Source organism: Dipodomys spectabilis, unplaced genomic scaffold, assembly GCF_019054845.1.
Source record: "Dipodomys spectabilis isolate Male_0828 unplaced genomic scaffold, ASM1905484v1 ptg000157l, whole genome shotgun sequence".
Classification (NCBI taxonomy): domain Eukaryota; kingdom Metazoa; phylum Chordata; class Mammalia; order Rodentia; family Heteromyidae; genus Dipodomys; species Dipodomys spectabilis.
In genome coordinates, this window is record NW_024870834.1 from 15,272,422 (window position 1) to 15,293,412 (window position 20,991).

At 36.6% G+C, this 20,991-nt stretch overlaps 1 protein-coding gene across 11 annotated transcripts in view; it reads right to left on the reverse strand.

Moving 5' to 3' along the window:
• The window catches only part of Nrxn3 (neurexin 3), a 1,519,933-nt gene that overhangs the window by 42,498 nt on the left and 1,456,444 nt on the right, over window positions 1-20,991 (reverse strand). For 7 of the 11 annotated variants that reach the window (XM_042692577.1, XM_042692576.1, XM_042692579.1 and 4 more), the window contains one exon: window positions 10,251-10,329. In XM_042692577.1, coding sequence (XP_042548511.1) covers window positions 10,251-10,329 — 79 coding nt within the window. Of the gene's footprint in view, window positions 1-10,241; window positions 10,330-20,991 lie in introns of all 11 variants that reach the window. The other 4 variants (XM_042692578.1, XM_042692587.1, XM_042692585.1 and 1 more) reach the window with 1 other exon arrangement.

Genomic DNA, 20,991 nt, shown 5'->3' on the forward strand with positions numbered 1-20,991 from the left:
TTACCGTGCTCTGGAAATTATTGATATCTATCTTGATTGTGATAAATAATGTGTGTGTGTGTGTGTGTGTGTGTAGTATGCTAGTTAATATCACTGCCCAATTCAGAAGAATGTCATATTGAGCTGCCATATTGGTTGGTTAAAATCAGCAATGGTGGAAATATTTTACACTACACAAATTAACAAATGCTGCAAATTAGGGCTCTGTACAAGGGTATGTTCACATAGGCATTGGTTTTAAAAATTTATTAGTAAGCTGCTATACCTTCCCCCAAACCACTACTTTTCTCACTCTTCTTCCCTCCCTCCTTCCTTTTCCCACTTTTTTTCCTTCCTAGTACCCTTCCCCCTCTCTTTCTTCCCTCTTCCCTGTCTCAGAAAGTTATGCTTAGCTTTGGAGAGAAAGTTCTTTCCTCAGGAAGTTCTGCTCAACTTCACAGAGCTTTTTCATTTTCTCATAATTAGTTGTCTCCCTCTCTAATCTTTAAGGCAAACCAGCAGCTACCCTAGTACGACTTTGTTACAATACTATTACTATCAAACTACTGAAATCTTACCAAGTTACCTCAACAATCACAGGCAAACAAACTAGCAGCAGGACTGGGTACTTCCTTCTACTTCTGCCTCAAGAAGTTTAACCACTATTCTCAGAAATGAAACTATTTTATATGTCATATGCTTTGGAAAGAGAAAATAAATAATTTAGGTCCAAGTCAAAGTGTTGGCCCTCTAATGCTTCCATGAATTAAAAAATAAAATAAAATATATATCATTTGGCTCAGGGAGATCAAAAGATAATCTTACCTTAAAATATGTATGAGGTAGAACGAGGGAGTTAAAAAAATCTTTCCCCCTCCTTAGATGCCTTGGTGAATGCATTCATATTTTATGTTAAAATACACAAACACAAGTGAGTTTCATAATAAAATTTGCATGCAGATTTCCACAATTCTCCCACAATTTCGGAACAGGTACTGCTCAGCACAACAGAAACGGTGATGCTTTCTCACTGGCATTTTTCTGCAATCTTCTCTTGATCTGCCTCTGAAGAAATGATTCTAACTAGAAGGTGGATTATCTAAGAAAAAAACTGCTGGAAATGATCTCTCTCAGGAAGTCCCTTAAACACTAAGCCAATTTAATCATGCCCAAGAAATCAACAAGGGTTTTTGAATTATTATTATTATTGTTGTTGTTGCTGCTGCTGCTTGATCATGATGATTAGTAGTTTCACCCTGTAAATTTTTCCTCATTAGCCAAGAAAAAAAGTAACTTATGACTTCCAGGTGCAAACCACACTTATCAGCCATAAAATTGAACTGAAATTTGTTTTGCTTCTTTGTGAAGTTCCCTGGGGGGGTAAGGTTCAAAGTAGAGACAAGAGGGGAGTGAGAAAATAAAGGCAGAGGATTCCAAACCACATTATTACAAACAGAGAACAGAATCACAGAACAGCACCACAACAGCGGACTTGAAGACAAGATGGCAAAAACAAATGTGCCGGATAAGAGACACGTGCTTGACTGCCGTACCAAGGAAAGAAAATACAAAAGCAAAAACTACAGAAATGCTGCAAGAGCAGCTCGTGGGGGCTGCTGTGACCCAAATGGAAATAATAACAAAAATGAGCACCCAAGAAACTACATCTACAAAAGAAGGTTCTCCCCACAACTCGGACATTGAACTTGCTGGGTTATCCCGGATGGGTCATTTGGATGAAACATGAATAGTGTTATTACAGCCATGCACGAGAGATGGAGGCTATGGTTAATCAAATAGCTACAATAGTGCCACTGCATGCCACACAATGAGCCTGTACTTGTCCAGAAATGGAAGATACAACATAGATTCTGTATCTGCAATAAAATTCTTTTTATGCCATCTGAAATTTGTGGGGAGGGATGTGTTTGTCTGTTTGTTGTGTCTTCATGTTTTGTTCTCTTTCATTTGTTTTTTTGGGGGGGTTCCCTGTCCCCCTCTGGTTCATTGGTTCTTTTTTATCTCAATTAATTGTCACCAAGGGAGGGATAAAGGTGAGTAAGGGGTCTGTGCAGATATGTAGGGAAAACAAAAAAGGGGAAAGGGAGGAAGTTAGTTTGAGAATGTGCAGGAAAGAGGAAAACATGGTATTCCATTCTTTTGTACACAACTTTCTTGGATTTTGTTGGGATTTGTTTTATTTTGAAATAAATACTAAAGTGCTATGCTGAAGGGGAAGAGATTCAAGATTAGGATGGCAAGAAAAGATTTTGTTGCCTTGTTTGTTTGATCTGTAAATCTCTGTATCTCTCAGTATTTAAAAAATGATGATTAGAATATTCATAAAAGTATAGCAATGAGTTTAAAGAGCCATAATGGTGAAACTATTAAATATGAATCAAAAGAAACAAAGTAAATTGAACACCAAAAATTCATGCGGCACAAGATGAGGTGAAACGACAGAAAAATGTTCTTCGATGACATACAAGTTATATCTATCTATGTATACGTCTGTACACAGGGATGTGCGTATACAGATAGATATATCTGTATAATGTTTTCTTTCCACTCTTCCCAAGGATAAGTGAATCATGGGATTCCTGTTACACTTATGATCAGAACAAAAATCAAATCCAAATAAAAATTCACATGCTTTGTCAAGTTAAAACAGTATCATGCATGTCTATGGAGGCTGATGCTGGTTAAGAATGAGGTGTGAATTTCTGTGTAAACATATGACAGATGACAGGGGCTGTTAATCTCTGCTTCCCTTATTCTAGTATCACTTATACTGTGTCTATATATATATATATCTATGGAGCAACAGGCACTATCTGTATGGGATAAGCACATTATATACATTATATATATGCATATATGTATGTATATGTTTATATATACAGTACATATATGGGGGCTTACGTAAAAAACACACAAGAAAAAGAATAAAAAGGAAACCCATACAAACTCCTCTTTTAAAACCCAATCCCTCTTTTACTTATTTAAATATATTGGGAGGGGGAGAGGCTTGCTTAATGAAAACATTAAGCTCATTCCTTATCGGTTACTTGCATTGGCATTTGAAATCAGGAAGTTCTTATGAGTTCAGCTTGAAATTCTCCCTTTAATGTGTACGCCCTAACCCTATTACAAAAAAAGAATAGTCCTGGGCTAGATCATACTGTATATCTAATTTATATTAAAGTTTATCATGGGCCTACACTAATTTTTCATTTATAACAGATGAGAATCCCTGAACTAAGATACAGAATAATGTTCTTTGGAGGTAATTCATTCTTTCACTTCTTGGCAAGCCTTCTGTAATGTCTTCTTGCCTGTCCTGGAAGAGGGAATACTCCTTATTATGTCAAAGAACTGTATTATTATGTCCAAGTACTGTAGAGAGTATATAGAAATTTCCATTTACTGGCCACATTGTTTCCTCAGTTTTTTCTTTTTCTTTCTTTAAATTTATTTTTAATAAGTATTTTACTGTGAAAATACTGTACAGAAGGGTTACAGTTACATGAGCAAGGTAATGAGTACATTTCTTATCAAGCATTGTTGCCTCCTCCTTTGTTTGTCCCCTACCATCCCTTCCCTCCCACCTCCACAAGGGACTGAGACCAGCACTTGAACTTGGGACCTGACACTGTCACTCACTGGCTAGTGCTCTACCAACTGGGCCATAACTCTAACTCATCATTTTCTTTTAATTCCCTTATTTTCATATCTGTTTTCCCTTCCATGATTCCCGGAAGGAATCTTGTCTTACTTGCGTGTCTGTGTGTCTATGTGTGTGTGTGCGTACACATGCATATGCATACATTAGAGCTTGAACTCAGGGTTTTGAGATAACACTTGGAATTTTTGCTTAAGGCTGGTGTGCTGCCAATTAACACACACCTCCACTTGTAGCTTTTTCATTGTTGATGGATATTTGAGTCTCATAGACATTTTTGCATGAGCTGACTTTGAATGGCAATCCTCAGATTTCAGCCTCCTGAGTAGCTAGGGTTACAGCCATGAGCCACCAGCATCTGAATGGTCTTATTTATTTTTGGTTACCATTCCAGTGCCTACACGAGTGAGTGATTATGCTTTCAGTAGAAGTATTTATATTTACATACTGTTCTCCCTGCCTGCCATTTTCTCCAATAAACCTACCCAATCTTGAGTAATGAAGTTAAGTAGAATGTCTTTCATTTTATAATTTTTGTTATTAAGCTTCTTATTTTTGTTCAGTCAGTCCTCAGATACTGTACTGATTGCCTAAAATGGATCTTTCTTTACTGATATTTCTTTCCTTATTCTGATTTTTAAAGCATTTTACTATTAGGGTTTTAAAAAGATTTAAAATTACTACAATGGCTTAAATTAACTTGGGTGGGGAAGAGTTGGCTTATAAAAATGTGATGTAATTCACATATTCAATAGATTAATGGAGAAACTGTGATTAAATTGAGAACTATTGTCCCGTGAACATATTCTATTAAATTACATGTCAATGAAAGCAATTCAAAAATTGATTTACTTTAAGATTTAACCTGGTCCTAACTATATGACTTTGCTTTTGCATATGTTAATCTATTATAATGCTAATTCAAAAAATGACTGACCATAGCAACTAATGATTAAGTAATTTTACTTTTTTTTTTAGCTTTTTTTCCCCTAAAGCTAAAATATTTGCCTCTGGTAATTTTCTGTTTGTCGGAATATTTTAGTGGATTTGAGCTCATCATAGTGGCAGCCTGGACATGGAGATGCAAACAGTGTTATGGTATTTCACTCTAAACATTTACTACTGCCAGGCACATTGGCTTACACCTGTAATCCTAGCTACTCAGGAGGCTGAGATCGGAGGATCGTGGTTCAAAGCCAGCCATAGCAGGGAGAGCTGTGAAATTCTTATCTCCAATAAACCACCAGAAAACAGTAAATGGTGTTGTGGCTCAAGTGGTAGAGCATTAGCCTTGAGTTGAAGAGCTGAGGGACAGCACTCAGGCCCAGAGTTCAAGCCCCATGATCGACAAAAAAAGAAAAGAAAACAAAAAACATTTGCTATTTTACTTGGAGAACCAATAGTTATTTAACTAGTGAAATTGAAGCATGATTCTATCCACCAGCCTCCAGTTTCATTTTTAAACAAAATAAGTCTTTCTAGCATTAATTGATAAATAAATAAAATTCACTTCTTGGTAATAAATATATATGTTGCTAACCCTTAAAGCTTTCTAGAACCATTAATGAAACATTGTATTCCTACAAAACAAGATTACAAATTTCGTGGCTAATGACAGCACATTCATTTTTTGTCTTCTGTAGAGTCTAGTAAATAAGGTTCTATTTATCTTTATCTTTTATTAGAAAAGTTTTGTTTTCTTAACATTGCAGCTGTATTTCTGACATGTTTCATTCAGCAAATGAAAGCGCTAATGATTTAGGCTTTTTGTTGTTGTTTTTTTAACCTCTGGGCTCCAGCTTTTCTTTCCTGTTATGAGTACTTTACTGAGATGGTTCAAACTGATAAAGATGAAGAACCCAGTTCTACATGAAAAACACAGACACATATGCTTTTGGTGTTAGGTTAAGCTTAAATCTCAGTCAATCTGAGTTGCGTTCTCTGCGGGGAGGGGTTTAACAAAGAGGTATCAAGGACACCAAATGAAAATGTGAAGACTTTAGACATTTCTGGGAATAACATTTATTTTGTGATCTATTAATAATTGTCATTGGACAATTGAACCAACTCTTTAGCACAACTGATGGATGTTGGTGTTTCACCTTAACTTCCTTTGCCTTTGATTCAGAGTACAGTCTCTTGAGATCTACTCCAAGAATACTGAATCAAAATAGGAGGTCAAAACCAACTCATTAATTGGAAGACAGAAAAATGCATCTCTGGGATGAAATCTATATAGTGAAATAACGCTAGGTTCCCTTCTAAGCTCTAAAAAGTATTTATTGTTACTATTATTGCTATGATAATTATTGTTAATCTATCATTTCTGCCACCAAGATATTTAGAGTCTTATGACCACAACTGTGTAAAACCCACAAAGTTAGTAATTCCTAACTATAAGAAAGATGGAGCCTTAGTGGGAAGGAGGAAGTGGAAAGCAATTTGCATCAATTTCATTTTTCTGAATTTATTCTATACTTTAGGTCATACATATAAACTTCTTTAAGATCTGAATTGCAATTTGGCTTCCATAATCTAGAAGGAGTTGTTTTTTTGTTGTTTGTTTGCTTGCTTGCTTGTTTTTTTGTTTTCGTTTTGCTACTCTTGGGGCTTGAACTCAGGGCCTGGACACTGTCCCTAAGCTTCTTTTTCTCCACAGCGCCCCTTCCAGCTTTTACTGTGTATGTGGTGCTGAGGAATTGAACCCAGGGCTTCATGCATGGTAGGCAGCACTCTACCGCTGAGCCACCTGCCAACCTCGAGAGAGCCTTATTACCTACTGGTCATTTGAACCCTCTGTAGTCCATCTCTTTTTCTTATGATACCTAAAGGCAATTTACTCCAGTTGGGAAGAAAAGGGTTTGTAGGCAAAGAAAAAAATCTGAGAGATATTAGATACTTTTTTCATTTGCAGGTCTTAGGACTTGAATTCAGGGCTTGGATGCTTGTCCTAGAGCTTTCTGGCTAGCATTCTATCACTTGGGCCACAGCTTCCACTTCTGGCTTTTTTATGGTTTTACTGTACTTTCCTGTCTGGACTGGCTTCAAACTGCAAGCCTCTGGTCTCAGCCTCCTGAGTAGCTAGGATTAAGATGTCAGCCATTGGCATCTGACAGAGATACTACTTTTGTGAGGAACACAATCACCATTTATGAATTAGGGGTTAATGCTCACCTTCATATTTACATAGTCAATATTGATTCAAATATTTTTCTGGATTATTTTTATTTGTGACAGATAGCTTTAGTAGAAGTTTAGTGTTTAAGAGCTTGATTCTGGATTCTTAAAGCAAATATTCAGAAAAATGTCTGACTCATAAAAGGATTTAGTTCCTAGGGAAAAAAATGGGGGTATAGGGAAAAATTGGGAAAATCATTTTTGTTGAAGAAATGTAAGCAATGTTATGATGATATTTATATTTATGAAATCATAGAATTTAAGTAACAAACATTCTTTTAGCTCTTTATGGTAAGAATGTAAAATTAGAAATGGGAAAATTGTTCTCTAGGATTAATTTAATATTATGAGATTATTTGAGAGTGAAACTAATTCTGTCAATCTTAACTGAGCATTCATTATGTGTTCTGCTCTCACAGTTTAGAGAAAAAAAAAAGCCTTCTTAAAAGAAGGCTTTCAGTTACTACAGACAAAACTCATCACTACTGAAATTGTCCTTAAATGTAACTTTGGTAGCCCCAAAGTAGGTCTTGAGTGTGTAAATCAATTGCTTAGATCTGATTCATAAGCAGACCATTCAAAATCCACTTGAAATTAGAAAAAGAAATCACTGAAAACTTGATACAAAATGAAAACAAATTCAATTTATATATAATTATGTAATTATTCAAGTATAGCACATACTAAACTGCTCTAATTAATTAAGTTAATCAGAAGGTAACCTGTAAAAGTCCAATGCCTTTTAAATGAAATGAGTAACAAGTAACAGAAGACATGGTAATAGTTAGGAATGACAGAAGGCCTGAGTGATTAGCCAATTATAGTGAATTTCTATCAAACCTCAGGCCTGGAAAAGAGTAAAATTTATATAAACTGAGGCAGGAAATTAGGATACGTTAACGAAGCTGAATGTTCATGTAAACTTGAAGGATTAACAAGATGCCAAACTTTACATAAATGTCATTACCATTATCCATTTTTCTGTGTTCTTTAGGGTAGATCATATTTTTGGTAGGTTATACCCCAAATTGTGTAATGTTTCTGATTTTTAATTGCTTTTACTTTGGGAATATGTCAAGGCTATGGAGACAGTTACCAGGTGATGCTAAATAGGATGTGTTGTCTAAGCTCACAGTCCTTTTCAATGTTAATCATATCCTGGGCCATTCTTGTATTAAATATTTCTATGGCATTTTGCCCTTTCCCCTGTGTATCTATGGAACTCACCAGCAATACATTATGGAGTAAATAAATTTAAGATGCAGAAATGTTCACTCTAAATATAATGGGTTGAATTATTCCGGGCAGGGGGAATCGATGTCTGCATTATTTGTTAGCTCTTTCAGATTGGGAGCTCAGCCTCTACTTTGTTTATTTACTTCTTCCCATACTCCCTTGCAGAACAATTGAGTGCTTTTAAAATTGCATCTCTCAACCTGCCCATGTTCCTCAAGAAACACTAATATTGGATTTCTGTTGTCTGCATTTGAATCACATAAAAGAAAAATACCAGTGGATTCAATGAAAAACTAATGAATTTGGGGTCATTCAAGATTGGTTTCTATCAAATGGTAATATATAGCATCGGCCTAAGGAGCTGTGGAACTTGTGGGTCTGAGATCTGGAAAAGCCTTCAGCCTTGTTATGAAGGATATCACAATGAGGACCTTCAGGAGAGGAGGAACTAGGGGGGAGAGTGTGACAATATTTCTGAATGGCTAGGCCTTCAATGTTGATATCCCTGCTAAGAAAAGAAATAAATCAGTGATAAGATGAGCAGATAGTCCTAACTAAAATCTAGATCTTAAAACTATTCATCAGAAAATCAGGTAACTTAATGTATCTGAACAATCATAATATACTCACATCTGACTAATATCTACCTCAGCCTAACATTCAGAGTTGGACTTGAACATAATAATTGTTGGACTGAATTATGTTGGAGAGGTAATGTCTGCAGAAAATCTCTTTATTCTGTGAGAGCTTATTTATGAAAAGTATTAGAACAGGAAGTACTCAAATGTAGGAACACAGTGTATGCTTTTGCCTGAATGCTGTGAAATAGTTTTGAATAAATGAGTTAGATGAATTAATACCCAATAACATGAAAAAAGCAGAATTACAAGGTCACCTTCCTTTTACATGACTAAACTCTCAAAGGAACAAGTCATATCCCAGGATAGTAGGGACATAGTATTGGGTTGTAATGCTAAGGCTAGAAACTCATAGAACTTCCTGGATCCAAATCCACTTGCAAGATAACAGTCAAGCTTCAACAAAATTTGAAGTGTTAAGTAATTAGAGGGTACAAAATGGAAGGATTTTATTTTTTATATATTCTTTTTTCCCCCACAAAGCTTAAATTTCTCTAGAGCTACCAACAGAAAATGTTTAGTGGCTTACTTTTTCTTAAAGAAAAAAAAAGGAAAAAATTAAAGCAACCCAAACAATCAACTAGAACATGTATTATTTATTTATTTTTATCTTTTGCAGAAATAAGGTTCTGATCCAACTCAAGCCTTTAATTTTGTTAAACATACACAGAAATTGGATGATATCTGTTCTCTATTATATACATATAAATATTTAACTTATAGGAAGTTTCAGAACAGACAACTTGGGAAAGTTGATAGGAAATATTCATGGGCTGCAGTTGCCTGCTGGACATTGTATTATATATAACTCACTATAAACAAAGACTAGTAAACATCAAAATGTATCTGGATCCAAATGGGGAGAACATTTTGGCTTCTAGTTGCCAAAGTCCATTCAACTTTAGCACGGTGGATACATTTTGAAGCATCACAGCGGTAGACATGGCATGACTCAGTACTAATTCTGCATTTACTACAGTGCTTCAACTTCTCTAGACATACAGTGAACAAAATTAGCACAAATAGGATACCATGTTAACTGCTGTTGAAATCCCATGGAAAAAAAATTGGCTTTTTTTTAAACTTAGTTCTGACACTTAAGCTCAGAATGATTTGTGAGGTTTGGGTGATATATACCAATCTTATGGCTCCATGCTTTTCTGATCTCATTCCAATACAGGCTTCTCATGCCCTGGTCAGCAATGAATTTTGAGAATTTCTACTGGCCACTGCCCATTGGCGGTATTTAGACTGGAGATCTGGTTGCTCAAAGTTGGGTTCAATTCCATGGATTTATTTCTTTAACTATCAGGGGAGTTTCAGTTTCCCTGGGAACTTATTGCTCCTTCCATGGGATTTGATGCTTTGTTTATAAATTAATATTTATATATGTATGTTTTGACATATATAGATATAGGAAATACACACATTTAACACATTATAATATATATAAAGCACATGTATAGTCACATATATGTATGTATTGTCTTTTGCAAATGAAAATAGAAAGCAAGCAAAACAAGACTGACCTGACCTACCTGTACTCGGCTCACATTCAACGAAATCTTCATCATCACTTGAACATTCAGCAGATGAAACAAGGTCATCTGATGTTGGCTGCTCATGTCAAGGGAAAATGACATGGTGGGTGGGGGATGGGAGGGAGAAAAACAAAGAAAGAAGATAAGTAAATCAATGTACAGCAACATCAGAGTCATGTCACTTTACCTTGCCTTTCACCATTACATTACTGAGGTCTGTTCACACCAGTTGAGCCAGTCTGCATGGTTCTTTGATGCTGAGGGACCAAAGAGGTTTCAGGAAACTCACGCTGGTCCCACCCATCCCTAAGAATTCCCATTCTGTGCCTGATGCTTGTTTCATGCTTGAGAATCAGAAGGGCAGGAGAAGGGCTATTGCAAAGTGGGCGATAGAAGAATTAGGCAAACACAGAATGCTCTGTGATTTGGGGAGAATTCCAGTGCATATGGTGTGTGGTCTCCAGTGCATGATTGGGTGCCTGTGCATCTATAAGTGGTGGGCATAATGAGTGAACACTGAGGAATGCAGTCTGTTCATCCAAGCATAATGGCTTCTCTCACTAGTGGTGATTCTTTTCCTTAATTGCTGCAATTAGCTGAATTAGTAACGGGACCAGCAGAGTGATAGCCTATGACAGTTTCCAGACACAGGTATAAGGCTCTTCCTGAAGACAGCAGAAAAAACACAAATTTCCATTGCAATTGTACTAGTTCAACTTGGTTTCTTGTTTTTTTTTGAGTCACACAGAAACCGTACCACTTCAGGAATCTTAGAAAATACACAGAGGACTGTGAGTATTGACAGTAACAAAAGTCCTTCTTACATAGTAGGTCAGCTTTAATGATCACAGAAGACTGAGATGTATCGTTGCTGGTACATGTTTTATGCATGATGAATATTGTTGAATGAATGGTTAATTAATGATCTACAAGAATATCTGCAAAAACAAACAAAAAAAACCTTTTGGCATTCTACATGTTTGAGTGCTCGGTAGCGGCAGTTGCTTAATAAATATTCATTTCTTTCCCCTGCTTAACCTTAGTAATATTAACTAACTTGCGGATCTTCTTATTCCCAATGTAATGGAGCTTGGATCCATCTTCAAGATGAAAAATGTCACAAAGAAATAGACTTCATCTATTGAACAGTCAGTTGCTGTGATTGACATATATATATATATATATATATATATATACACACACACACACACACATATATGCCTATTAGTTGCTTTTTAATTAGACATAATTCTCAAACCATTCTTGGTTTAGTATTCTTGGGGTTAGTATCATACATTTAAACATGCCTAAATGGGAAATCACCTGAGTTTTTAAAGGACACAAAGCTAGTGAGAAACATAGAAGAGATTTAACAGATGCATCTTTGGTAATATCTTTATCTATGACCCCTATGTTCTTCTTTACACCTTGTCTCATATGCCACTATGGGCAGAATTATTCCCATCCCCAATTATAGTGTGTGTGTGTGTGTGTGTGTGTGTGTGTGTGTGTGTGTGTGTTAGTATTAAGGTTTGAACTCTGGGCTTCACAGTTCTGGTTAGCTCAAGCTCTACTTCTAGATCTTTGCTGCTGGAAATGAGTCCTACAGATTTGTCTGTCTAGGTTGACTTCTAATCTCAGTCCTCAAATCTGAGGAGCTAAGATCTGAGTAGCTAAGATCACATCTATTAGCCACTGGTATCAGACATGTGCCTCCCATTTATATGCTGAAAGCTAAACTCCTCCTATATTAGAATGTGATTGCCTTTGGACACAGGTAATTAATGAGGTAACTAAGATAAAATCATTAGAATGGACTTTTCTCCTACCCAATAAAACTGGCACTACTCATTTCTTTTAAGGAGATTAAGACATATCATAGCAGAAGAAAAGTTGGTCATGCATAAACCGAAGTGAGAAGCAACACAAGAAGCCATCTCTGCAGATGCTTTGATTTCAGAATTCCAGATTCCACAATTGTAAGGAAATGAATTTTCTGTTGCCTTAGTTACCCAGTCTATTATACTTTATTATGAAGCTCTAGGAGATGAACATATATGTCACCTTATATGCCAAGTGTTTCCAGAAACATCCTCTTTTAATTAGATGTGCCATGTGAAGGACTATTAGACCCATCATAGAAAACCAATATCAGGTCATGTTGGTGATGGGTGCTTTAGACCACATTATTGATCTCTATTCCATAGATGATAGGGAGTTATTTCATAATATCCTCTTCCTCCTTCAAGTTAGTAGAGAAAACAATCTGAACAAATGCTTTTTTCTTTCAATTAGACACTACTGAATTATGTACTTCAGATACAGAAGCTGAAACTGGTTGGAGTTGCTGTACCCTGAGGTGTCATTGGTTGTTCCAGAGAAATGAAGAACATTCCTTTGGCATTTATTGCTGCAAGGGGACCTTTAACAGGCCCAATTCCCATTACTTGAGGAATAGAGATGGGAAGGGAATCAATGTAAGTGGCACTGATGGAGAGGACAATTGTGGGGCACGTGCCATTTTAGAAGGGCCACAGTCATTGTTTGAGCATTGTAAAGCCTATGCTTTGTTGAGAGAGCAGATTCCTCCAAGGCAGAGTGAAATGGCTTGGGCTGGGGTGAGGGAGAATCTTCCCTATCACAATGATCTGTGACCCTCTAAAAGATCAAGGTTGCATAAGTGAATATATTTGGCATTAAAACTTTATGGAAAAAGTTAATTAGGAAAAAAAATTGAGAAATTTCATCAGGGTTTCATTATGTAAAAGAATTGAGAATATGCTCATGTTTGATATTCACTTAGAAATTCTTAGTGACCTGAGTATCAGGGCCTTACGAAACGGTCTGTGCAGAGTATTGGGGGTCTAGTGCTGAGTGAAATCCCGAGTCTTAATAAAATTCCACGAGCTTCTTTCAAGAACTAAAGGCCAGATAATAATATTTAAAAAGGCCATTGAAAGCCAGCATCAGTAATTCACACTTGTAAACCCTAACTACTTAGGAGGCTGAGATCTGTAGGATTATGGTTCAGAGACAGTTCAGGTAGAAAAGCTCACTAGATTCTATCTCCCAAATACCCAGCAAAATGCATGCCTGGAGACAAGGTTCCAGTAGTAGATTGCCAGCTGAGCCAGCAAGCCAAGATCAGTGAAGGAGAGTCAATTGAACAAATGAATACAATGTAAAACCCCAATAGCAACCAAAATACAGATTCACATTATGTTAGCAGAACCAGACTCAATTCTAGGAGAGAAAGCTTTATTTTTATGAGTCCAAAGAAATGATAACTGTTTTCCAGGCTCTTCCCCTTAACATAAGTTTCTCCCTCTTGTAATTTGATGATACTGTCTTCAATGCTGCTGGCACTATCCTATTCCATCTCTATCTTTAGTTCTATCTCTCCTAAATTGGATCCTAACCAGCTTCTGCAGACTCCATATACCTGCTCGTAAACTTTCTGAGCTCTGCCCTTCTGCAAGAATTGCTAATCTGTATGAAATTGTATGACTACAACATGCACCCGAACCCAGTGTTACCAAGAGCTCCCATATTGGAGCTTAGACTCAAAGAATGTTAATGGCTAGCTGTATAGCTATGTGTGTGTAAGAGCAGCCTCGACCACATAGAGCACACCTGACATCTCAGGTCTTCAGCTGACAGAGCGGGAGTGAGGATAGAGGATGTGAGTGGGGAAGAGTTATTTCACTAGACAACTAACGTATTCAGCCAGGCGATCAAGCCATCAATCACTCCTAATTTATTAAATTAGGGTCAGTATGCACTCTACCTTTAGCCCCTAGTAGAACTGTTCATTGCTGATAATTCATTACCTACATTTTATTGTACCCACATCATTTTTTTTGTAGAGGGATAAAGAAAAATACACACGTAAAGAGCTTCAAAAAGTCACTGTTTCCAATGATGCTAAATCTAGCCGTAGAGATGCTTCTGCCCCTCCAACCAAATTCATCATTGCTTAAAGTCACAGCCAACACAAACTCCCAAAGCAATTACAAAGATCACAGCCACTCACTGCCCAACACAAGGCAATGTGTTCTAAGAGAACCTGGCATCCAATATTGGCTAGGGCTGGGTAGCTTTGGAAAACCAGCAGCATTAAATTGCAATTTACAAAAAGAATTGGTGTTAAGACGGTTACTATATAGAGAATTTTAAAAAACAAACAAACATTACTTCTGTCTTTGACCCCTAGAAAACAATTTACAAGCCACGTTTTTTTGGGGGGTGGGGGAGGCTGGGAGGTACAGCTAATGATTATATTCTGAAATAATGGCCATGTAACTCAAAATTGCTATCAGAAAACCCAAGGCTGTGTCCTCTTTCAGACACAATTTTAGAGTCTAGTGCTAGACCTTGAAAGACAAGGTATACTTCTCTGATTCCACGGTCAGTGGGGCATGCTTTTCTGATGCAGATAGAGATTCCAATCAGAATTGTTATGAATTGAACAGAACTGTTGAATCATGTTGTTAAAGAAAAGGGAGGGTAATATTAATCTCTGTCTGTCTGTCCGTCTGTCTGTCTGTCTGTCTCTCTCTCTCTCACACACACACACACACACACACATTTTCCCATAATCATATCCAGTTTAGTTTCTGAGAAGTTTAGTTAGAACTGCTGAGAAAAAAATGGGTAATGGAACTTTCTCTACTATTCATATTTACTGCATGCGTTTTTTTTTATTGTAAAAATACTGTACAGAGGGGTTACAATTACATGGGCAAGATAATGAGTACATTTCTTATCAAGCATTGTAGCCTCCTCCTATTACTACATACTTTATCCAGGCTTTGCATTAAACAGTTAACACATACTAATTCTTTTAGAACTCACAAGAACCAATGGGATCAACACTACAAATGTTCTCTCAGGCGTCAATATTTCTCTAGGAGTATTTCCTATCTATATAGCTTTGTTGGAATATCCACATCGTTTCCATCCATGTCAAATTTGCTATATTTTTCCCTCTACAATGGCCATCAAAAGCTTTCATAATTCCCAATGACTAAGCTTAAAGTGTTTGTATAAATCCATTTGCAAATTCTATACCTTTTAAATACCAATATTGTTGTAAGTTATTTAAGGAAGCAAAAAAGATCTAGGATCACCTACAAACTGAATTGTTTAGTTAGTGACTAGATTGTGAGGTAGGACAGTGTAGGACTAAGTCATCAAGATACATCCTTCGTTCATTCCTTCACCATTTACTCATTCATTTGTTTATTTATTCATTTATGATGTTAACTTTTTATTGCACACCCATGTGAAGCATCTTAGCACTGATGAAGGACAGAGAGATGGATAGAGCGTCTCTCTTCTCTGAGAATCCAGTCTCTGCTGAGACAGCCCGCTAACCAAATCAACATGGCAGTAAACTGAATGTGACAACAAGGATACGCCTAAGATGCCAAGGGAGCAAGTAGCCAGACAGTAGAGTTATCTCCTAGGCAAAAAAGAGGTGAAAAATGAGCCCTACAGGAATAGGTAGGATTGAAGCAGGAGAGAGCCAGGTCTGAAGGCTAGAGAAGGACAAATGTAGTTCTGGTAAAAATAAACAGCATTTGCAGAGTCAGCAGTATGAAATAGATCGGTTTATTTGCAGATCTACAAGAAGTATTGGATGATTGGAGTGATGAGATGTGCTGGAAAGATAGTATGACAGCAACTTGAATTATCATCTTATTCTGGAAAACTTGACTAATAAGCATAAACTTATTATCCTGCCCAATCAGACTTCGGTCCTTCTTTTCTTCCCTCCAAGTCACCAATACCATTTGTCACATCCCTTAGAAAGCTGACACTGGTTGCATTGAGATCCTTGGAATGACAATGGGTCTCAGTGCAGATTTTAAACAGCTCACTTTGCTTTCTCAATAGGCACAGAAAATCCTCCTGCAAAGACCTATCTTAAAAATAATAATTTTTCTATTTTAAAATGCGTATTTTATGTACTTAAATCCACAGGTTGTAATTACTTAGATCTGTATTAAGTCTTATAAAACTAAAGATAGGCATTATAATAACTTTCAATAAAATATCTGTGTGGCAAGTACCCTCTTTATTCCTTTCCAGGAAGTTTTTTTTTTAAATTGCATTTATATTCTTTTTGCTTTCCACCTAACAGTGCTTACTGAAATCACCATAAAATAAAACTGGTGGTGAAGAAAGCTCAAAATTCTGTCCACCCAGGTAAATTTATAGGTCTATTTACCTTCCGGGTCTTTCAATTTCACAAACCTGACTGCTCATTTTCCTCCAGTGAGTTATTGTTTCTATAATCCTCTGCTTCTAATTGTTCATTCTGAAAGCTCTACCTCATCCTGGTAGGGAGATGGTTCCACAATATTCTTTATCATTATTCATTATTTGGTATTGAGAAAAGTGACTATCACCATGATTGGAACTATTCAAGACATTTTTTGCCATGACTGCCCAATTGCTTTTTGTGACTTTAAATTCCAATCCTTAGCCCTTTATCTTATGCTGGCACTGGGTAATGATTTGGGATATAATCATTTTTTCTTCTCTACCCAGTTCTTTGGGAGCATGCTTATTTGACTGAGATTAAGTGTGAGATAAAATTTAAGTCTTGCCACAGAACAGCTTTATGAAATTATAAATAACACACTCAAGAATGATGGTCCTCTTTCTTCCAGGGAAGAAGGAAAAGAGAAAGGCCCATAAATATTCTGAAGTTCCATCAAAAACAGCTATATATCTTCACAGCTGCTCCATGCTAAAAAGAATTAAATTCCTCTAAATGCTCAGGTGTTCTAGATCCTTCCCCTCTACACTTCAATTCAGAGATGGGGGTGGAGTTGGTACTTTCAGTATCTCATAAGAGGGAGAGTTCCATCAAACAAAGGATGTGTCCATTTAAATAATAGATCGGGGGGGAGGATATTGAAAACATGTTTTCAGTTACCAAGAGCCTCCCTATAATCTCAAGTAAGATTTTTGTGTAGATGTGTGACCATCCTAGGGCTTAAACCCAAAGTCTGGGTGCTGTCCTTAAACTTTTGTGCTCAAGGCTAGGCTTCTGCAACTTAAGCCATAGCTGCACTTACAGGTTTTTGATAGTTAATTAGAGATAAGAGTCTCGTGGACTTTGTTGACCAAGCTGTCTTTGAACCTCACTCCTCAGATCTCTCTCACTTGTGCAGCTAGGATTACAGGTATGAGTCACTGACACTCAAGTAGGATTTTAAAAGTCTGGCCATCTGACTAAATTTACTAAGATTTTATTTACTAAATTGTTGCCATAGATTTGTATATTTGGTCAGTATTACACACACATACACACACACACACATTCACATGTGCATCAAATGAGATTTTAAAAGGAAAGTATACTAGAGCTTCACAAGTTCATTAGAAATCATCATCACTTGTCTTCTATTTCCATGTCACCCACTCAAACCCAGTACAGAAAGAGGCTCAGAACACAGTAAGCTTGTGTAAATATAATGTCTATGTGTCCACTTTAATGTGACTAGACATGTCCTCTAAAAATATAGTTTTATCTGGCTCAAGTATCGAACATGAAGACACAGAATGAGGGAAGGTCCTACATGACCAGATGAATAAAGTTCTAGTCTGGGTATAGTACTAGTTCTTGCATCTACCTTTCTGAGTCTCAATGTCTAAATGCCAATACCCTCTGAGATAGCAGTGTCTTCATGTGGATTTTCAAGGTATCATTCTCTTTTCTTTCCTCTCTACTCACTCCTATAGAGAATAATGTGCAAGCAATACATGAGGAGTGGAGATGTTTGTCTTACTTGGTTCAGATTCTTATGAACTACGAAGGCTTTTTAAAGATATTACATTCAGTTTAAATAAAAACTAGTTTGCTGCTACAGAGTTTTCTGAGAAATCTGAATTTAAAATAAAACCTTTTTTTGGATATCTAATTATATTTGTGCTCACATTACTCGTTCATTTCCTCTGCAGGTATTCATTAGTTGCCTTTGATGTGTCAATTACTCTGTGGCATGGGGCACTTGTCTTCATGGAACTTACAAAGTATTGGGTTTTTAAGCCAGGACGAATTTTTTAATTGATTTTTTTTCAAGACCATTAGTTCTTACTAATCTTTAAAACAATAATGTAGGGTAACTACTATAACAAAGATATATTATTGACCTATGGCCATTAAAAGCAACAGATCATTTGGGAATCCAAGTGCATGGTATCTTCTATTTCCCTAAAGATTCTATTTATCATCTTTTCTCTATTTTTCCCCTGACAATGCTTATACTGGCCCAGGCTAAAGAATGACATGATGTATAATAACTTCTGCTAATGAATTAGCTTTTAAGGAAATCCCTTTGTAGACTCAAGATTTAATTAACAGTAAACTAAACTAAACTAAAACTAAGCTATGCGTAGTCATATTCTTTGATAAGGCCTGTGGTCCTTTATTTCCATCCTTGAGGTCTGCAATGATGATATTACTAAATGTACTGCCATATTTTGTTTGCTGTTCTTTCCACTTTTAAGATTTTTCTTCCATCTGTTCAAAAAAGGAAAAGGTAGATCAAGAGAGTGGGGAGGGAGGAAAAAGAGAGAGTGAGTGGAAAGGGGATTAATCTATCTGTTGTTCAAGGCAGCCTGACAGAGCAAAGAGGAGTATTGAACCACAGGAGATTAACCAAACTTCAATGTACCTTCCCAAAAGCAGGAGGAATGTATTGCTACGTGGTGTTCCACTGATAAGCAAATCCCTCTAAATCCTTTCAATTTATTTCTTGGCCTGGAGAAATTACGTATTATTTAGGAGACAGAAAAAAAATGTATAAAATAAACTAAAACCACCCACTAGCTCATGCCATCTCTAGGAATCTAGATCAGGTGCCTATTAGTTAAGTACACATAAAGCTGATGGGTGATGGCTATTTTTCTTATTGGTACACATAAATTTGTCTGTATTTCCACTGTAAATTCTGTTCTGGTGTTTCCCCACCCCACTCTTGATACAGGGGGTTGAACTCAGAGCTTTATGTCTTATACCACTTGAGACAAACCCTCTAGCCCTATTTTTTGTACCTCAAATCTCTAGCATTGTAAACTGATGCTAAAAAATCTAACTGAAGTGCCAAAACCCTGACATACTTTTCTTACCTTCTTTTCAACCTTTGTGTGTGTGTGTATGTGTGTGCGTGCGTGTGTGTGTGTGCGTGCATGTGTGTGTGTATGTGTCTGTGTCTCTGTGTCTGTGTCTGCATCTGTGTCTGTGTGTGTAGGCGTGGTAAGATTTCCTTGTAAAAGTGAGCTCTTTATTCCATTGTTATTACAACAAACATCTATTTTTAAAGGAGAATAACCAAAGGAAAATGTTAATATAATCCAGAAGGACTAACATAGATACCAGACAATAGATATTATATAGATACCATAAAACCCTAAAGAAGTTTCTACCAAGGACAGCATCAAGGGTTGTTTTTTTTTCTTTTTGTAAAAGGTTGTTCATTATTCCATACTGTTTGTTACTCTATAGTACAGGGAAGACAAGGATATGTTTTGGTGATTTTATGCTTGAATCAAGTGCCGTTAAAACTAGCATTGAACAAAGTGAAAATAACTGTCTAAGTGCTGAAATTACTGAATTTTTTCATTCCATAAAATGGCATTAAATATCAATTTGATCTAACATAACAAGTTTTTTTAAAAAAAGAGAAAGTGGAAGGAAGAATAAGAACAGTGCATTTAGACATTGTTTCCTTTTTCCTTTTTTTTCTTTATCAAGGGACATGTAGTTTTCCTGTGTTCTGGTTTTCACAAATTACATAGGCACCATTGAGATCAGATCTACAAACTGTGTCTGAACAGGCCAAAAGAGTGTGGCATGGTTTTCAAAAACTCAAATTGTGATGAATAGTTCACGCTCCTGGAGCTGGGTCCCTGGGCTTTACTGCCAGACTCATGACTATGGGTTGGAACTAGCTTCTATTTCTCTCAGTTACTCAGGAAGAAACAGCACCACATTCTGTACTGCTACAGAGCTTACAACACCATGCCCCAAGTCTTACACTCCTGCCTATCTGCACAATGACTGCTCAGTAACCTTGTAGAAAACATTACAGAATAAAGTCACAGTTCTTACACGTTTTGACTTCATTCCAACTCTTCTGAATTTCAACACCACCAGTTTAAACTCATCTGATGATTAAATAATTGCCTGAAAAATCTGCAGTGGCCTTTATCTGCAAAGGTAATATGATGGATGGAATTCTCAGAATGGAGAGCCAAGCCCACAGAGGAACTTCTCTAGCAATGGCTGGAGAATTCCACATGTGGATGATTCTGGGTATTAGAGGCTATCTTTCCGTGCCGCCGTGTTAGGAAGGAAAATCAATGAGTTCTAACTCTGCAAAATCATTGTCATTTTTTTTAAGTGATGGCAGAGAATACTTTTAATTTACCTTCTGCTTCTTTGAAAGAAATCAATATGTTATTTGCTGGGCCTTACTTTTATCTGAACATCTTTACTTACTTAGCTGTGTGTGTGTGTGTGTGTGTGTGTGTGTGTGTGTGTGTGTGTGTGTGTGCATGTGTGTATATGTGTGTGAATGTGTGTGTATTTTCCCCTAGTTTTCTAGAGAGCAAAGGAAATTGTGTTTTTATTTGTATATACACACATATTTATATATTGATTCAATCACATTGAGCAAAAAATAAACAACTAAATACAGCAAAGTAGCTTTAATGGCAATCT